Genomic DNA, 19124 nt, shown 5'->3' with positions numbered 1-19124 from the left:
AGCTCACTGCAGCCTCGACCTCCTGGGCTCAAGCAAACCTCCCACCTCAGCCTCCTGAGTAGCGAGACTACAGACGTGTGCCGCTAGACCCAGCTAATTTTTGAAAACAATTTTTTTGTAGAGATGAGGTCTCACGGTGTTGCTCAGTTGGGTCTTAATGGGCTCGTGTGATCTTCTCACCTTGGCGTCCCATACTGCTGGGTTTTCAGATGTGAGCCATTAAACCTGGCCAAGCCTTTGTTTTTTTAGTAAGGATTTTAGATTTATTTCTAAACTTCAGTGGACAATAAGATCAAAGAAGCTCTTCCTCTGGGATTAGATTTAGTAATCTGTTCCCATAACCTGATAGGCAAGATAGAATGAATCAGATGGTGCTTCTTTTATAGTTCTAATACTACCTGTTTGGCTTGACAGATAAGATGGGAGCCAAGATTAGAGAGATTTAGAAAACCATGTTTATATCCACAAGCAGTCTGTCTGGAACTTATTTGTAGCAATTGAAGCAAGTGCTTCTCATGAGGATGCTGAACTTTTTGTTAGGTGCAAAAATAGAATTTTGCCAACTATTTTTTGCATGACAGAAGTCTTTAAAATATACCAAATCTTCAGAAAACATTATAATGTATAATAATCCAGATGGGTTGGTTTGAGTGCAGTGGTGTTTACAGTGAACTGATCACAGCCAGTTACAGATTTTTGTTCCTTCTCCATTCCCACTGCTTCACTTGACTAGCGTAAAAAAAAAAAAAAAATCCAGATGATTGGAATTTCAAGGCTACATTTATAGAAGTAAAATATCTTTTCTGATAGAAAAATAAATATTCTGCTCCTCTTACAAATGCTTAAGGAAGCAGGCCTTGACCAGAGTGAGAGACCGTGTGAAGAAGTTCCAGTGCTCAACACTGGCAGTTTTGTGGTTTACAAAGCACCTTTTGTGTTTATCTCATTTCATCCTCATAAGAATCCTGGGAGATGTAGGAGGTGGTGTCCTCTTTTACTAAGTGAATAATGATATTAGTGAGATGCAATGATGAGATCTGGATTCAAATGTTCTGACTTCAAACCCCATGGTTTTCCACTGTACCACAAAGCTGGCAAAAGTGTCGAGACAGCTCTGACAGCCCTAAATACAGAGATGAGCAGCTTAAATTGGATTTTATCATTAGTAGATACTTTCATAATTTTGAGTTGTGGGAATAGCCAAATTAAACTGTTATTTAAGGCCAGGCGTAGTGGTTCATGCCTTTAATCCCAGCACTTTGGCAGGCTGAGGTGGGCGGATTACTTGAGGTCAGGTTTTGGAGACCAGCCTGGCCAATGTGGCAAAACCCCATCTTTACCAAAAACAAAAATTAGCTGGGTGTGGTGGCAGGTGCCGGTAATCCCAGATACCCAAGAGGCTGAGGCAGGAGATTTGCTTCAACTTGGGAGGCGGAGATTGCAGTGAGCCAAGATCGCACCACTGCACTCCACCCTGGGTGACAGAGTGAGACTCTGTCTCAAAATAAATAAATAAAAATAAACTGTTACTGAAGAAAGATTGTCCTTATTCTGGAAACAGTGAGTAGGAAGACAGGAGGAGTGAAGGTGTGGAGGTGTGGAGACCAATGTGTAGCATTGTTAGGCATTAGACACTATGCTTTAGATCAGATATTGGTGCTTATCCAGGAAGCCACTTCTTTGTACCCCAGGAAAATTGCTTGCTAGGCTTCTCTTTCTGCCATGCTATGTTAGTGGGGTGAATTGGACAAAGAAGGGCAAGGAAGACTGAGTCAGTTGCAAAAGGAGTGTTTTTCTACTATTTTATCTAGACTTAGTGTCTTCCCTACTTTCCTGTCATATCCTTTGAGTAACTAGGCAATAACTGGCAAGTTCTCACTCAACTGGTTTGTCATTCCAGCCATCCCTGGTCAACTTATACAAATAGTTATCCAGGCACTAGTTCTCAAACTAAGGTGATGGTGATAGCTGTGGAAATGGAGTGGAAGGGACAAATGAGAGGTATATAGAAGTGATGGTTGTAGCGGGCCATCTGGAGCGGCTGCTACAAGGATGCCAGCTACAGTAGGGGAGGCATGGCCAGGGCTGCACACTCTGCAGAGCCCACAGGGGCTGGGAACAGGCAAGAGCCCTGTGCCCTGCTGAATTGGTGGGGCAGGAGCCCTGCGCTTCTGGGAACAGCTGCAGCCAGCCAGCCACAGCTCTGGACCTGGGCATCCCTGTTCTCTTGGAGGTCTGGGAAGCCCCCTGCCCCCACAGGCTTGGAAGTGCCTGCTCCCTGGCCTCTACCCACTCCCAGTACTCGCTCTGGTGTGGAACAAAGTTGTAGTCGAGCCCCAGCACTGTCACAACCCAGCAGGGGGTGCATGCACTCAGGGAAGCACTGACACGCCAGCCTCCTGCCAGCCCTCTGCCACCTAGGCCCCTTCCAGACTTTGGACACTGAGGAGTTTGGGGGCGGGATGGGGGTGCTGAAGGAAGCTTGGAAAGGTCCTGCAGGCACCCCTTGGCACAGACAGCCTGGGCGTTGTGGAGGGCATATTGATGGCGGAGGGAGGGAGATCAGTTTCCTAGGCTGGAAGGGGTGGGTACCCAGTGAAACCCCATCTTCAAGCCAGGGACAGCCAGAAGGCTGGGAGCCAGGCTGCCAGTTCCAGGTAGAATCTGCAACTCAGAGTGAGAACTTCATTGATGACCGTTTGGCCAATCAGATAATGCTTTTACCAGGCCCATGCATGGCTGCCCATGGACCCATCAGCATGCACTTCCTCCATTCTGAGCACATGAAAACCCCAGACTCAGCCAGACTCCCGCACTCAGTGAGACAACCTGCCTGCAGATAGCAGCTACCTACTCTGGGTCTCCTCTGTGCTGAGGGCTGCACACTTGATGGGATATCCTGCCTGTGGAAAGGAGCTACCCACTTCGGGTCTCCTGAGAGCTGTTCTGTGGCTCAGGGAAGCTCCCTTCTGCCTTCTTCACCCTCCAGCTGTCCATGTACCTCATTCTTCCTGGACGCAGGACAAGAACTTGGGACCCCCCGAATGGTGGGACTGAAAGAGCTATACCACAAATGGACTGAACACACACCACCCTTCTGCCACCCTTCCTGCTTGCCACGTTGCGGGCAATGAGAAGGAGAGAAAAGCTGTGGCCCTTCTGGGAGTCCAGACCTAAGGGCTCCCCAAGCCAGGGCTGTGACATGCTGTAACACCACTTCGAGGCTTCAGGGTCAATGGTGCCTCCAAGTTTTTCTGATGTCACCACATTACCCTCGTGCAGATGCCAGTGCCCAAGCTGGAGGCAGGTCATGGCATGCCTGGCCCAGCTGTGGGCTGAGTATAGATCCCACAGAAAGTTGCAGGACCTGCGCCGGAACACAAGCCAAGTGCAGCCCTGCTGGGCTGAGGGGGTCAGGTATCTCCTGCAGCAAGCCCAGGGCAGAGTAAGGCCCTGGGCAGGGGCATCACTAGCCATGGAGGTCTCCGACTAGCAAAGCAGCACCAAAAAAATCCTTGTCAGAAGAATAGGCAGTACTTAACGATGATTTAATCAGTAAATACTTTTTGGGCACCTACTGTATAATAAGCGATGTGTCTGACATGTAGAAGAAACAAAGAAGAGATTGGTGATGTGAAATCACACCCCTGGGTGTTAGTGATAAAGAGATTTCTCAAAGAGGAAGTTTCTTGAAATAGCCAGAGAATGCTTTGTAGAAGGGGCATCACTTTATCTGATCCTTAAATAATACAGAAATAATCATAGGTAGTAGAGAAGTCAGAAAGTGTTGTTTATTTAGGGAAGGAGACAGTGTATTCTGGTTTTGCTGCGTTACATTCTAAATATCAAAGGATCGGCAAAAGTATGAGGTTTAGGAATCTTCACACAGGTGGTTTTTCATGACCTAAGAGTGGAAGAAAGGGTCAAGGGATTGAACATAGAATAATACAGAACAGATGAATCTCAGGAGACCATCACAGTGAAATGGTGGAGGAGGGAAGAGACAAATACGGAGGTCTTGGACTCAGAAGACGATCTTGGGAAGCAATACAGTGTAGTAGGGAGGCCTGGGCTTCTGAGTCGGGCAAGCTGCACGGGAACACTGGTGTGGCCACTCACTGCATGGCCTTGGACAAGAAATATAACCTCTGAAAATCTGTTTTCTCATTTGTCAGATGGGGATAATTGTCCCTGTCTTGTAGAGTTGTAAGTACTATGTGAAATAATTGTTTAAAAAGTTAGTGCCAGCTGGGTGTTATAGCTCACGCCTGTAATCACAGCACTTTGAGACGCTGAGACAGGAGAATTGCTTGAGCCCAGGAGTTTGAGACTAGCCTGGGCAATATAGCAAGATCCTGTCTCTATAAATAAATAGTGCCTTGCATAAAGAAGATACCTAAGAAATGGAAATTATTAGATATTTGGGACATGGAATAAAAGGATTATTCCAAAGAGAAGATTGACATCAGTGTCAGATACATTTTTTTTTTTTTTTTTTTTTTTGAGACAGAGTTTTGCTCTTGTTGCCCAGGCTGGAGTGCAATGGTGTGATCTAGGCTTACCGCAACCTCCACCTCCCAGGTTCAAGCGATTCTCTTGCCTCAGCCTCCCGAGTAGCTGAGATTACAGGTGCCCACCACCATGCCCAGCTAACTTTTTGTACTTTTAGTAGAGACGAGGTTTCAACATGTTGGCCAGGCTGGTCTTGAACTCCTGACCTGAGGTGATCTGCCAGCCTCAGCCTCCCAAAGTGCAGGGATTATAGGCACGAGCCACCGTGCCAGGCAGTGTCAGATACATTTTTAAAGATTGAGAAACTCAAGTAAGACTATCAAGCTTTTTACTTTTAAGAATGATAAATTCTGGGGCTGGATGTGGTGGCTAATGCCTGTAATCCCAGAACTTTGGGAGGCTGAGGAGGGAGGATCACTTAAGCCTAAGTGTTTGAAACCAGCCTGGGCAACACGGTGAGACCCTATCTCTACTAAAAATTAAAAAATTAACCGGGTGTGTTGGTGCATGCTTGTGGTCCCAGCTACTTAGGAGGCTGAGGCAGGAGGATCACTTGGGCCTGGGAGGTTAAAGCTGCAGTGAACCATGATCACACCACCTCATTACACTCTGGCCCACAGAGGGAGACCCTGTCTCAAAAAACAAAACAAAGGTAAATTCTGAATGGCAATTTTCCTAGTTCATATATATGTTTCCATATAGTTATCTGCAGGTTCCCAAGATAGTTTCTGAAACAAAATAATACCTTGCACATTGCCTGGTTCATTATTTCCTTCCCCTTGGTTCACGTGGCCTCTGCTCCGTTTCTCTGGCACTGGGATTAACCAGTGGCTCCATAGTTCAACAGGGAATTCTTAGTTTTTAATGTAGCCTAATGCTTCTGGTTTTAAATATGGAGAGAGTTAAAGTGATACTGAACAGTTTGCTTTTTTGCTCTCGTTGATACTGGTTTGCTGTGATTCATCAGACTCTTAATTACTTTAACAGATAAACAAGAATTTCAGTTATGTTAAGTTCTGTGTTTTCTAAAGCAAGACCAAAGGAGAAGGCTGATGGTACAATCAAGAGTACAAAAGGAACTATTATGCAATGTTTGCTTTACTTTCTTTTTTTTTTTTTTTTTTTGAGACAGAGTCTTGCTCTGTCACCCAGGCTGGAGTACAGTGGTGCGATCTCTGCTCACTGCAAGCTCTGCCTCCTGGGTTCACGCCATTCTCCTGCCTCAGCCTCCCGTGTAGCTGGGACTACAGGCACCCGCCACCACGCCCGGCTAATTTTTTTTTCGAATTTTTTGTAGAGACGGGGGTTTCACCGTGTTAGCCAGGATGGTCTCGATCTCCTGACCTCGTGATCCGCCTGTCTCGGCCTCCCAAAGTGCTGGGATTACAGGTGTGAGCCACCGCACCTGGCCAATGTTTGCTTTACTTTCTATTCAAGTTTGAAATATGTAGAAATTCAGATGAAACAATTTTAAATATTAGAACACTTGGGAACAAAAAATGTTTCAGAATATAAATATAAGACATTCTAATATATCTCTCTTTTTTTTTTTTCTTGGTCAGGCATTAAAATAAGCATTTGGCTCATTGTCCTAGGGTCTTAACAAGATTTAGGAAGAAACTGATGGAAATAGTAACCATCGTAGAATCTGCCCTTGAGGCTCTGGTGCCCAGCCCTGCCTGCTTTCTTTCAGTTCCTTGGATATAGTGTGTTTCCTCCTTTCGCTTGGCTGTGGCATGAGCTGTTCTAGTTGGCTGAAACATTCTTTTTTCATTCTTTGGAATTCAGCTCAGATGTTACTTCCTCAAGAAAGCCTCAGAACTTCTCCCCCTGGGTAGGTCAGATTACATTCTCTGGGCACCCTGAGCTGCTTCCTCATCTATGGAAAACATTTGTCATCATTGTATGCTCCATGCAGGCAGGGATATGTCTAGTTATTCAGGGCTCTAAGCCGGGCACTAAGAGCAGAGCACATAGTAGACACTCAATAAATATCTGTTGAGTGAAGTCAACCTATATTAAGTGCCAAGTACATTGCTTCATTTACTCCTCAGCATAACCTTTTAGGTAGATACCCCCATTTACAGATGAAAAAACAGATAACTTGCTCAAGGTCACAGAGTCAACCAATGACACAATCAGGACTTGACAACGTCACTTTGATGCCAAAGCCAGTGTTTCATTTTGTCTTTTACTTTCTTTGTTGCAAGCAGTCATCCCAGTGAAAATCCAGAGTTCTAAGCATTGTACTATATGATCTCCCATAGGAAGACAGACAGGGTCTGATCCAAATTCAGTGAAATCCAGCAACGGGTTTATAATGGATATTTGTTATGTGCCTTCCTAGCATCCATTCCAAATTCAACCCAATGACCACAACCAAGGAGCATTTAGCAAAGGGATTTTATTACTTGCAACAAGTAAGGAGAACGCCAGGGATTATTCCCAAAGCAGTATCTCCCAGAGCTGAGGGCTTCATCAGGTTTTATAAGTATAGGGTAATGAGGCATGATCTGACTGGATCTTGCAATGAGGTGATGCGGGGAGGCATGATCTGAGTGGATCCTGCCATGGGGTGATACCACAGCTCGTCTGATCGGTCTTTTTTTTTTTTTTTTTTTTTTTTTTGGCGGCGGAGTCTCACTCTGTCGCCCAGGCTGGAGTGCAGTGGCCGGATCTCAGCTCACTGCAAGCTCCGCCTCCCGGGTCTACGCCATTCTCCTGCCTCAGCCTCCCGAGTAGCTGGGACTACAGGCGCCCGCCACCTCGCCCGGCTAGTTTTTTGTATTTTTTTTAGTAGAGACGGGGTTTCACTGTGTTAGCCAGGATGGTCTCGATCTCCTGACCTCGTGATCCGCCCGTCTCGGCCTCCCAAAGTGCTGGGATTACAGGCTTGAGCCACCGCGCCCGGCCCGTCTGATCGGTCTTAATTCAGTCCCCATTCTTGGACTGAGCACTTAGCTTAGGTTCCCCCTGTGGTTGAAGGCTTGGTTCATCTGGGCGTGCTCAGGGCACACGACCTGAGGGTCCATTGGCAACTGAAAAACAACTCACAACTTTGTTACATAAAGGTTAAATCAGATTGGTCTGGTATGGCCACAAAAAGTAGGCTTGCTCTTTCTAACTGGCCTTGTGCCCTGGAAGCACGAAGGTCAGAGCCATTTCTACCAACTTACTACCTAACAGAGCAGAGGGGAGGACAGACATGACCCTAGAGATCGTCTGGTTCCTGGTAATGTTTTCCGAGCCCTGTTCATGCTGTGCCTGAGGCTTTCTGCCCATATGATTTTCACTAATTTGAATTGGTAGAGTTCTTTTTCTGCTTAAGCCTATTTGGGTTGGGATTCTGTCAGTTGGAATCAAAGGATTCCTAACCAGTATAGGACCTAAAAGACACTGGATGTGTTTTGCCTTTTTTTTTCTTTCTCTCTTTTGCACAGGCTGAAGTCGTTTCCTCAGGCTCTAAAATGATTATAAATGTGTGTTCTCTGGGCTTGAGGAGGAAAGTGGTGAGAAGGTGTGAGGGCAGCGATGATGATCAAAGGAGATTTCGTGGTGTGGGGAGTCGGGGCTTCTAAGACTTGCTCAGTAACTTGTGGAATGACCGTAAAAAACTTCATTTATTTATTTCTCTACACCTCAGTTTTCTCTGAAAAGTGACGATAACGTTTGCCACGCCACTTAGACAAGAGGGAATTGATAACACTATGCCTAGGACTTTGTACTTTGGTATTATCTTTCAACGTAATGACATTTCACCATTTCAATCTGTGGCTTTTCCTATTTCTCAATCACTAGACTGACCAATAGTGAGATGGGTGGATTAAGGAGGTTCCTATTCTGGGGAGATAACAGAGGAAGGAGATTCATGTTCCAGAGCTTAGGAAGCATTAGGTGTGCATTCAACCTCACTGCATCAGTAACTCTTCATGTTCAAGAGATATTTAAAACAGTAAGCTTCCTTTCTTTCCGCTCTGTGGATTTAACAAATGGGATCTTTAGACTTGAACTTTTTTGCTTTTTTAAAGTAGCCAAACATCACATGATGGACTTGAACTTCTCAAAACCCATTCTGATACTTGTAGGACTGCTTTGTGTAAAATCTATTAGCTGTGTTTATAGTTACCTGACTGTAGAAAGAAAAATTTACATGTTTAAATAGCTAAAATTTCCACAATGAAGGAAAAGCCTCCCAGAGACATTAAGAAAACCAAAGCCAGCAAAGATAAAAACCATCTTTCTGTTTCTAACACAAATGTGAATTTATTGGTTGATTTGATATTGAAAATAGTACTTTTACAAAATCATCTCAGAAAATATACTACATTCATTAAAATTCATACAAACCATTGCAGAAAATATTAAACCCTCTAACCAACCTAACACTTGCTTTCAGAGGCACTTGTGATGATTTTCACAGCTTCCATAGTTGCAAAGAACAAAGAAATCATCTTCAAACAGGTGGAATTAGATAAGAATAATCCAAAAAATATTTGTTTATTTCTTTACAGACTCACAGATTGCTTGATGTTTAGGGACTCTTACCTAGGACACCTAATTATTCAAGGTTTTCCTAATTATACTGGGCTTTTTCATTGCCTACAATCTACAATATTCGGCAAAGTATTAAGGAAAATGTAATAAGGAAAATGAACCCAAGAACCTTAACCGCCTCAAATAGTTTTATGGATATACTAAAGTATCAAGTACAATCTTTATCTTAAGACTTTAGAACTGGAATGCAGGAAAACAAACTTTGGTGGAATACTGGAATAAAAGACATAAAGCTGGGCAAAACTAGGTGTGGCAACCTTGTATGTCAATTCTGAAAGCCAGACTAGTGACGCTAAGAATAACAAATAGGTTCAGATTTGCTTTTCAGAAACTTGAGCTATTTTGGCCAGGTGCAGTGTCTCAAGCCTGTAATCCCAGCAATTTGGGAGGTCAAGGTGGGAGAATCACTTGAGCCCAGGAGTTCAAGACCAGCGTAGGCAACATAGTGAGACCCTGTCTCTACTTCTTTTTTTTTTTTTTTTTTTAGACAGAGTCTTGCTCTTGTCGCCCAGACTAGAGTACAATGGCATAATCTCGGTTCACTGCAACCTCTGCCTTCCGGGTTCAAGAGGTTCTCCTGCCTCAGCCTTCCAAGTACCTGGAATTACAAGCACCCATCACCATGCCTGGCTAATTTTTTTTTTTTTTGTATCTTTAATAGAGAAGGGGTTTCGCCATGTTGGCCAGGCTGGTCTCGAACTCCTGACCTCATGATCCGCCTGCCTCAGCCTCCCAAAGTGCTAGGATTACAGGCATGAGTCACCATGCCCAGCCCCCGTCTCTATTTTTAAAACACAATTTAAAAGCAGAAAAAATCTGTGCTGGGACTTTTAATTAGCTAGTATTTCTTAATTCAATCAATAAATGATTGAGACCTTTTCACCGCTCCCTTTTCAAAGTCTTCTTTTGAGTGATGTAAGTGCTGCTTATCACCAAGCTCTCAAAGAGAAGATGAAATTAAAATCTGATGGGTAACTATTTAAATAAGACAACTGGGGTAACCCATTTCTCCAGGACCCCTCTCTGCAGCAGAGAGCTATTCTCTTTCTTTTGCCTAGTAAACCTCTGCTCTTAACCTTTAAAAAAAAAAAAAAGCAATTGGAAAAAATTTCAAGCCAATGAATAAAACAAGATTTGGGGAGAATGGTAGATGCTAATTATGAAAGTCAACTGTTTCCTTTGAAGGGGGAGTTCAAAGCCGTTTTTTTGATGTGAATTTTTTGGGAGACAATAGAAAATGGCTAAATAGGATATAACAGAAACTTTTAAGGACGGAATTCAACTTTACCTAAAAAAGGTTTCAGGCCGGGCGCGGTAGCCTACGTCTGTAATCACAGCACTTTGGGAGGCCGAGGCAGGCAGATCACCTGAGGTCAGGAGTTCAAGACCAGACTGACTAACATGGGGAAACCCCATCTCTGCTAAAAATACAAAATTAGCCTGTGTGGTGACGCATGCCTGTAATCCCAGCTACTTGGGAGGCTGAGGCAGGAGAATCGCTTGAACCCGGGAGGTGGAGGTTGTGGTGAGCCGAGATTGCAGCATTGCGCTCCAGCCTGGGCAACAAGAGCGAAAACTCCGTCTCAAAAACAAAACAAAACAAAACAAAAAAACCTTGAGCTGGGTGCGGTGGCTCACGCCTGTCATCCCTGCACTTTGGGAGGTTGAGGCGGGTGGATGGCCTGAGATCAGGAGTTCAAGACCAGCCTGGCCAATATAGTGAAACCCCATCTGTACTAAAAATACAAATTAGCTGGGCATGGTGGTAGGCGCCTGTAATCCCAGCTACTAGGGAGGCTGAGGCAGGAGAATCGCTTAAACCCAGAGGCGGAAGTTGCAGTGAGCGGAGATCAAGCCATTGCACTCCAGCCTGGGCAACAAGAGCAAAACCGTCTCCCCGCCAAAAAAAAAAAAAAATCAAAAACACAACACCCCCCACCCCAAAAAAAAACCAGTTTATCTTCTCCCACTTAGCATTTTAAATGTAAAACTGAAGCTTTAAATTCTTTGAGCCATTCAGCTCTTAACTGCCAGCTCACACTATTTCACAGCATATCCATAGATATGAGGGCGCACCATCTCCCAGGACAGTGGGGCCTGGATGTGCTGCAGCTTCAGTTTAGAGAAGCCGGCCCGCTCCAGGGTCTTCCAGCTCTCTCTGGTCAGGATGCACCCGTCGAACAGAAGGGGCCAGACAGGATCCAGGACTTGTTGCCAGAAGGAATTCCAAGTCGAACGCTCAGCTGCCACATGCTCCATGAAATAAAAAGCCCCTCCCTGAGAAGGAAAGAAAGAAAGAAAAAAAAACATTTCAAAGATTTTTTCATTTCTGCTTTTTAAATTTATTTTTTGAAAACTGTTCTCTGGCACTGACTTGCAAACCTGTGAGAGAACCGTCGAGTTCTGAGCAGGAGAGTCACTCCACACTAAGCTCACCCTTGAGACTGAATAACCGTGTTTTTAATTTTTGTGCCATTTCCACAAATATGTACATTATATGATTAATGAAAATTCTGATTCATCTAAAATCATTACTGAATTCAAGATAACATTTTGTCATTAGGTATTTTATTCAGTCAGTGGATGCTAAATGTAAATTACTGCTTGTAGGAATTAGCAACTGCTGCTTTCATTGAGGAGTCCTATAAATGTTGGTCAAGCACAGGCACAATAGATGTTATTACATGTTATGGGTGGGGCCATCTCCAGAAGTTTTCTACCTATCTACCTCTGAGAGGAGTAGGGAGCAAAGGACCAGACAGTCACCTCAAAAAATCGTGGTAACTGCCCCACTCTTCTTGGCCTCCACTAGCTATCCTAGTCTTGGCCCCTCAGGCAGAGTTTACAGACAGAATTCAGTTTAGTGATGGAGTTCCCCCAAATTATATGGGTAAGTGTAAGACCTATGTTGGGAATAGAAAAATTGGAATTTCCTGATTTGTTTATTATTTCTTGAGACAGGGCCTGGCTCTGTCAACCAGGATGGAATGCAGTGGCACAATCTCAGCTCACTGCAACCTCCACCTCCTGGGCTCAAGCAATCCTGCTGCCTCAGCCTCCCAAGTAGATGGGACGACAGGTGCGCACCACCACACCCAGCTAATTTGTTTTTTTGTTTTGTTTGTTTTGTTTTGTTTTTAGAGACAGAGTTTCGCCGCATTGCCCAGGCTGGTCTCAAACTCCTGAGCTCAAGTGATCCTCCTGCCTAGGCCTCCCAAAGTGCTGTGATTACAGGCGTGAGCCATTGTGCCCGGCCCTGATTTTTTAAAAAAAATTTCATAGGATAGGGCAGCATAAAGGAGGAGAGGCAGGTTTGGGGAGGTCAGTGTTGCCCTCTGGTTTACACATGTTAAGAGGTGCCTCTGAGCTATCCAGGAGACTGCTGAGTAGACAGCTGGATATGCAAGTTTGGGGTCAGAAGAGAGACCTGGGATAGATGTTTAGATTTGGAAATCATCTGTGTATATGTGGTATTTGAGAATTTTGGAGGTATATGAGATTGCTGGGGAGTGTATGTAAGTGAAATGAACCAATGAAAGGAGTTAGCCAGCTTCCTTTAGGCAGACAGTAGGGAAGGGTCCCGGGAGAACTTCTGACCAGTGCCACAAATGCTTACACGAGATGTTTTGTGTAGATAAGGGAACTTGCACAGGGGCTTGCCTAAACATGCCTGCAGTGGACTAAGGGCCCACATGCACGCTGGGGGAATGGGGGTGGAGCCACCAGGAATTCACGCCTTTACAAACAGGGAACCCAGCTCCATCAGCTTTTACATAAAAGCCCTTGTATTCAGTTGCGAAGGGCGCAAGCAGCAACCTGCTTTCAGGACTCCTCTTTTTACTGAGAGCTTTCTGTTTTGCTTGATAAATTCTACTCCACTCACTCTTCCATGTTCACGTGCCTATTTCTTCCTGGTTGTGAGACAAGAACCCGGACCTAGCTGAGCTAAGGAGCAAAAATCCTGCATCACCAAGAAAGGAACCCCAATGGCAGGAGATAGGTAGAGGAACAAGAGCCAGCAAAAGTGATAGAAATGTTGAAATCAGAAAGATGAAAACCCCAATAACAAGCACTGTGGTACAGTGGTAAGAATATCTGCATTTGCATTTGGCCGGGCACGGTGGCTCACACCTGTAATCCCAGCACTTTGGGGAGGCCAAGGTGGGTGGATCACTTGAGGCCAGAAGTTGGAGACCAGCCTGGCCAACATGGTGAAACCCCAAGTCTACTACAAATATAAAAGTTAGCCAGGTGTGGTAGTGTGTACCTGTAATCCCAGCTACTAGGGAGGCTGAGGCAGGGAGAGTCACTTGAACCCGGGAGGTGGATGCTGCAGTTAGCCAAGATCGTGCCACTGTACACCAGCCTGTGTGACAGAGCAAGACTTTGTCTCAAAAGAAAAAAAAAAAAAAAAAAAAGGAATATTTGCATTTGCATTAAAGAGAGGCAAATTTACTAGCTGTGTAACTTTGGGCAAATTTCTTAATCTCTCTGAGTCTGTTACTTTGTCCTAACATGAAGATACCTACTTTAGAGGACTGTTGAGAGAGTTAAATGAAAATGTAATCAAGTTCTCTTGTTATATCCAGCAGAGAGTGGGTGCTTGGCAAGAGCTAAGGAAGACTCTCATGAATGTGATACCTTTAAGAGGTCAATTGATTTTTGGCACTGTAAAACTGAGATAACAATTACCTGCCTTGCAGCAGTGTTGGGAGATTAGTAATACTGTAAGCAAAACATCTACTAATGTGCCAGTTGGTGTCCAGTCTTAGGATGTAAGAACCCAGCATTTGGGTATAAGAATCAGTCCTTTTTTATTTACTACTCTGATATTGAGCCAAAGACAGGATCGTATGATTGTCTCTAAACCCTGTCTCCAAGTTCTTTATTCCTGAGAAACTTCCTTTATTAGAAAATAAAACTGAGGGTTGGGCATGGTGGCTCGCACCTGTAATCCCAACATTTTGGGAGGCCAAAGTGGGCAGACCACTTGAGCCCAGGAGTTTGAGACTAGCCTGGGCAACATGGCAAAACCTCATCTCTACAAAAATACAAAAACTAGCTGGGTGTGGTGTCACATGCCTGTAGTCCCAGCTACTGGGAGGGTGGGGAGGCTGAGACGGAAGGATTGCTTGAGCCCAGCAGGTCAAGGCTGCAGTGAGCCATGATCGTGCCACTGCACTCCAGCCTGGGCAACAGAGGGAAACCCTGTCTCAACAAAAAATAAAAACTGGGATTACAAAACATGCCTTTCCCCCAGAATAGTAAATTCAAATGTTAAGATATCCATATCTTCAGCTTTGTTCAGAATATAAAATGATTTTAAACTAGCTAAAAATAATAAGGGTAATATGTGAAAACTACATACAGGTATAAAGAATTATAGACGTTATGGAAAGGTTTAAAATGAAAAGTAATTCTTTCCCTGAATCCAATCCCATTCCCAAAATGTAACCAAGGTTAATAGTTACTTGTCTATCATTCCCATTAACATATACACATACATTTATATCCTCTCTCCCCCTCACAAAATGGGCACACAGTGGGCCTATGCTCTACCTAACATTCTGTGGCTTGATTGCTTTTTGTTTTCATTAAAACATTATCTCTTGGGGATTTTTAAGTATCAGCACAGATAACTCTTCTTGTTCTGACAGATGCACAGTGTTCCTTTATACAATATGACAACTCACTTACATAGCATTCTATTGATAGACATTTCAGTTACTTCCAGTTTGTGCTATTACAAATGCTACTTACTATTCTTGTGTATGGACAAGTTTTTGCATGTGGGATAAGTTTTTGCATGTGGATAAAAAAGTATGTGTGCTTTAAATTTTGATATTAGATATCATCCAAAGAGGGTACCTCTTCTAATATGTATGGTGGTGTCCAGTCCCCCAAACCCACCCCAACACTATACTGACCTTAAAAGAAGTCCCTAACGGTATAATAGGTAAAATTAATATCTTCCTTTAATTAACTCTTTAAGTTTGAGCACTTTTTGTCCTGTAATTGGTTTATATTTCTGTTCCTGTTATTTGCCATTTTCCCTTCTGTTTTTCTTATTGAAAAAATATTGATCTTATTGACACGTAATATCTTCTAACATGAGGGAAGTTAACCCTTTGTCTATCATCCCTTGCAAATATTTTTTCCAAGCTTGTTTTGTACTTTAACTGTTTTTCGGAGTATTTTTCTTTTTCTTTTTTTTTTTTTTGAGACGGAGTCTCACTCTTGCCTAGGCTGGAGTGCAGTGGCGCAATCTCGGCTCACTGCAACCTTTGCCCCACCAGGTTCAAGCGATTCTCCTGCTTACAGGCGCCTGCTACCATGCCTGGCTAATTTTTGTATTTTTAGTAGTGATGGGGTTTCACTATGTTGGCCAGTCTGGTCTCAAACTCCTGACCTCAAGCGATCCGCCTGCCTCAGCCTCCCAAAATGCTGGGATACAGATGTGAGCCACCGTGCCCGGCCAGGAGTTTTTTTCTTTATAGCAGTTTTAAGTTTTTATATTCAGATTTATCAATCTTTCTCTTTATAGCTTCTCTCTCACTCTAGGATTTCTAAAAATTCTACAGTCTTTTCTAGTAGTTTACTTTTTATGTTAAAATTGTTTCTGCCACCTAAAATCGACAGGCCTGCCCTTTGTGGTAATGGCTGCTACTAACCAGTCCTCTTCACACCCTTTCACTCACCGGTCTCAGCACTCTGCACACCTCGCGGAGAATCTGCTCCTGGTTCTTCACAGAGCACAGCACCAGGGTGCAGACCACCACGTCCACAGAGCCATCGGCCACCTGGTGCATGTTCTCCCCGGCAGCTATCACAAAGCGCTCAAACTGCAGGTGTCGGTTCTCTGCAATGCTCTTGATCAAAAACTTCTCAAAGTTGGGGTTGGGGTCAATACAGGTCACCCTGCACCCAGGTGGGTAGAACCTGAAGTTGGCCCCCGTGCCACAGCCCACCTCCAGCAGGGAGAGCTTCCCGGAGGGGCCCGCAAACTCCTGCAGGTTGCCGAAGAGCTCCCGCTTCTTGCTTGCCATCTGTTCGTTGTACATCACAGTGAACCTCGCCAAGAAGTAGGGGAAGCATTTTTTGCATATCCGGCCCCACAAGCCCAGAAAATTCAGCAGGTATATGGGAAATGCCAGGATGTAGATGGCCAGTCTCAGGATAAAGATGGTAAGCTCCATTGCTCAGAAGGAGGGAAAAAAAAAAACCAAACAGATCAACAGTTAGAGACCCGACTCCTTTAATTGTGGGGGAGAGGCTTCTGGCCACACTCCAGAGCCAATCAGCTGCAGAGGAGAAAAAGAACGGGCTGTGCTGGAAAGTCAAAGCACGGGCAAGAGGCCTATTTTGCCTAATTAATAGATGTTTGGCAGCAGTCGATTCAGCTTGGTTTTCATGAGGCAAAATGAGAAGGTTCCCAGCGTTTCCTCAGAAGGAAAGTTGATTATAATCCTTTATTCCTAATCGATTCCTGTTTCCCCTTCTCTGGGTTTGGAGACGACTGCTAGCTTCCTGCTAGAGTTTTGTAAGCACAGCGTACTTACACCCCACCGGGCTCTCCAGTCACCTCTAAAAGAAAACAGAATTCGTGGGTGGAGCCTGGTCAAACGACACCAGAAGACTGCTGCCAAGCCCTTTATCATAACACAACCCCCTTACTTTCCCCGCCCAAACCCGGTTTTTTTCTTAAAAGGGAAGTGAAAGGACATGCGTGCCCGGCCACAGTCAGCAAGAATTCTCCCTTTTACCTTCTGGGCGGAGGCTCTCAGTGTTCATAACTCAACAACAGGATTATTTTTGTAAACCAAAAATAATGTTCTAAGGCCCCCTAACCATCTGAATGGACTTTCTCCTTGGCCAGGGCGCTCTTAAAATGTAACCTGAGAGACTGGTTCAGGCCATGATGGGAAGTGGGGGCCAGATATGCCTCATTATACCTCTCCAGCGTTAACATCAATGCAGACCTTAAGTACACTTACAGTCTCTTCTCTCTGGCCTGCTACTTGGAGGCTTCATCTGCATAATAAAACTTCAGTCTCCACAACTCTTATTGCAACACAGACATTTCTTTTCTGTTGATCCCAGGTCTTTAGATAAACTCAACCAATTGTCAACCAGAAAAATTTAAAACCTACCTGTAACCTGGAAGCTCCCCGCCTTGCGTCGAGTTGTCCTGCCTTTCTGGACCGAACCAATGTATTTCTTAAATGTGTTTGATTGAAGTCTCATGTCTCCCTAAAATGTATAAAACCAAGCTGCCCCCCACCACCTTGGGCACATGTGCTCAGAATTTCCCGAGGGCTGTGTCATAGGACATGGTCACTCATATTTGGCTCAGAATAAATCTCTTTAAATATTTTACAGAGTTTGACTCTTTTTGTTGACATTTTAAAATCACTGTTTTGGGCTGTACTCCCCCTTTTAAAACAATTTTTTGGCTGAGGGAAGTCAGTTTGTGGACTGCCCTTCTTTTAAAGGACAAGCCTCCGTCTTCAAAATGTGCCTAACTACTCGATTACTCTGCTGATTTGGATAAAAATATTCTCCAGAATATTCACATTTGGGAGCCAAAGGCATTCAGAAAATAGTTTCAAGCATCCATCTGCTTTTTACAAGAAAGCCTGAATCTGGGCACAGTGGTGGGTGCCCATGGTCTCAGCTACTGAGGAGCTAAGACAGAAGCATACCTTGAGCCCAGGAATTCAAATCCTGCCTGGGCAACATAGTGAGACCCTATCTCAAAAAAAAAAAAAAAAAAGAAGAAGAAGAAGAAAAGAAAAGAAAAAGCCTGAGCTTTAGGGTGGTTAGGGAACACAGAAAAAAAATTTTTTAAGTAGTAATATTTACTTTAAAAAACTGGGTAGTGGATACAGGGAGTGTTCTGTTGCTTCATGATTTGTTATAACCTGCATGTATTTTATAAATATTGTATCTATTCCATTTTTAACAGCTTTTTTGAGGTGGAATTGATATATAACAAACTTTACATATTTAATGTGTCCAGTTTGATAAGTTTTGGAATATCTATATACCCATGAACCCATCACTTCAGCCAAGATAAATGAACATATTAACATATCCATCACCTCTAAAAGATTCCTCTTGCTCCATTGTGATCCTCCCTTCTGCATTCCTAATCCTGAGGCAGTCAGTGGCCCATTTTCTGTCTGTGGCCTGTTTTCTGTTTTTTTGTTTTTTTTTTCTTAGTGAGCAGCAGCAAGATTTACTGTGAAGAGCGAAAGAACAAAGCTTTCACAGTGTGGAAGGGGACCCGAGCGGGTTGCCCTTCTGTCTGTTTTTGAGCAACTCCACAGGACTGGAAGATTCTAAAGCCCTCAGCAAAGGAAAATGAAAGTAATTTTGTAGAGAATTTAATTATTCTTTTAAAAATGGAAAGGCCTATGGCCACAAAGTTTGCTTGTAAGAAAAGTACCAAAGTAACCCCCAGACATAATGAGTAACAAAATTAAAATACTTTTGGGAACCTACCTGACTGGACAACTTTGCCATTTATCTCCAGCTATAGATATGTCCTTTTACAAATCAGACCACCTCATTATCTTTCTGGTGACACACTCTTTTCTTTTTTTCTTTTGCACTTATCTTTTGTTTTTGTTTAGGGAAACAGCCTGAATGTTGCTCCTAACAGCATTCTGGAACTCTTAGCAAAGAACAATCCCTGGGTCACAAAGCCCAGCTGAGACAGATGAAATTGAATTGTTAGGCTGGGCGCCGTGGCTCACACCTGTCATCCCAGCACTTTGGGAGGCCAAGCAGGCAGATGACTTGAGGCCAGGAGTTTGAGACCAGCCTGGCTGAGGCATGAGAATTGCTTGAAGCTGGGAGGTAGAGGTTGCAGTGAGCCGAGACCGTGCCTGTGCACTCCAGTCTGGGCAACAGAGTGAGATGAGACTGTCTCACAAAAATAAAAATAAAAATGAAATTGAATGGTCAAATCAAATAATAGAATACTTAATTTTCAAAAAGCCCTACAAAACGAATGTACTACTGATACATACAACAACAAAAATTAATCTTACAGA

At 43.9% G+C, this 19124-nt stretch overlaps 1 protein-coding gene across 3 annotated transcripts; it reads right to left on the bottom strand.

Annotated features, from left to right (window-relative positions):
• Nucleotides 1–8755: 8755 nt before the first annotated feature.
• Nucleotides 8756–18670, bottom strand: METTL7A (methyltransferase like 7A). Of its 3 annotated transcripts, none has more exons than XM_009180737.4 (3): nt 18571–18670; nt 15765–16650; nt 8756–11343 (listed from the first exon to the last, which is right to left on the bottom strand). In XM_009180737.4, the coding sequence occupies exons 2-3, from the start codon at nt 16260–16262 to the stop codon at nt 11107–11109; spliced, it is 735 nt and encodes a 244-aa protein (XP_009179001.1). In that variant the 5' UTR covers nt 16263–16650; nt 18571–18670; the 3' UTR covers nt 8756–11106. The 3 variants fall into 3 exon arrangements, with proteins under 3 accessions (XP_009179001.1, XP_009179000.1, XP_009178999.1); XM_009180736.4 differs by lacking the exon at nt 18571–18670 and adding an exon at nt 17217–17815; XM_009180735.4 differs by lacking the exon at nt 18571–18670 and having other exon boundaries at nt 15765–16688.
• Nucleotides 18671–19124: the final 454 nt, after the last annotated feature.

This window comes from Papio anubis, chromosome 9 (genome assembly GCF_008728515.1).
Source record: "Papio anubis isolate 15944 chromosome 9, Panubis1.0, whole genome shotgun sequence".
Taxonomy (NCBI): domain Eukaryota; kingdom Metazoa; phylum Chordata; class Mammalia; order Primates; family Cercopithecidae; genus Papio; species Papio anubis.
This window is presented reverse-complemented; position numbering and strand designations above follow the sequence as displayed.

Bases quoted from the DNA above. Each gene is read 5' to 3' on its own strand.
- METTL7A (XM_009180737.4), bottom strand. From the start codon at position 16,262: ATGGAGCTTACCATCTTTATCCTGAGACTGGCCATCTACATCCTGGCA. The intron at 11,344-15,764 runs GTGAGTGAAAGG...TTTCCTTCTCAG, and splicing joins TGTGCAGAGTGCTGAGACCG to GGAGGGGCTTTTTATTTCAT.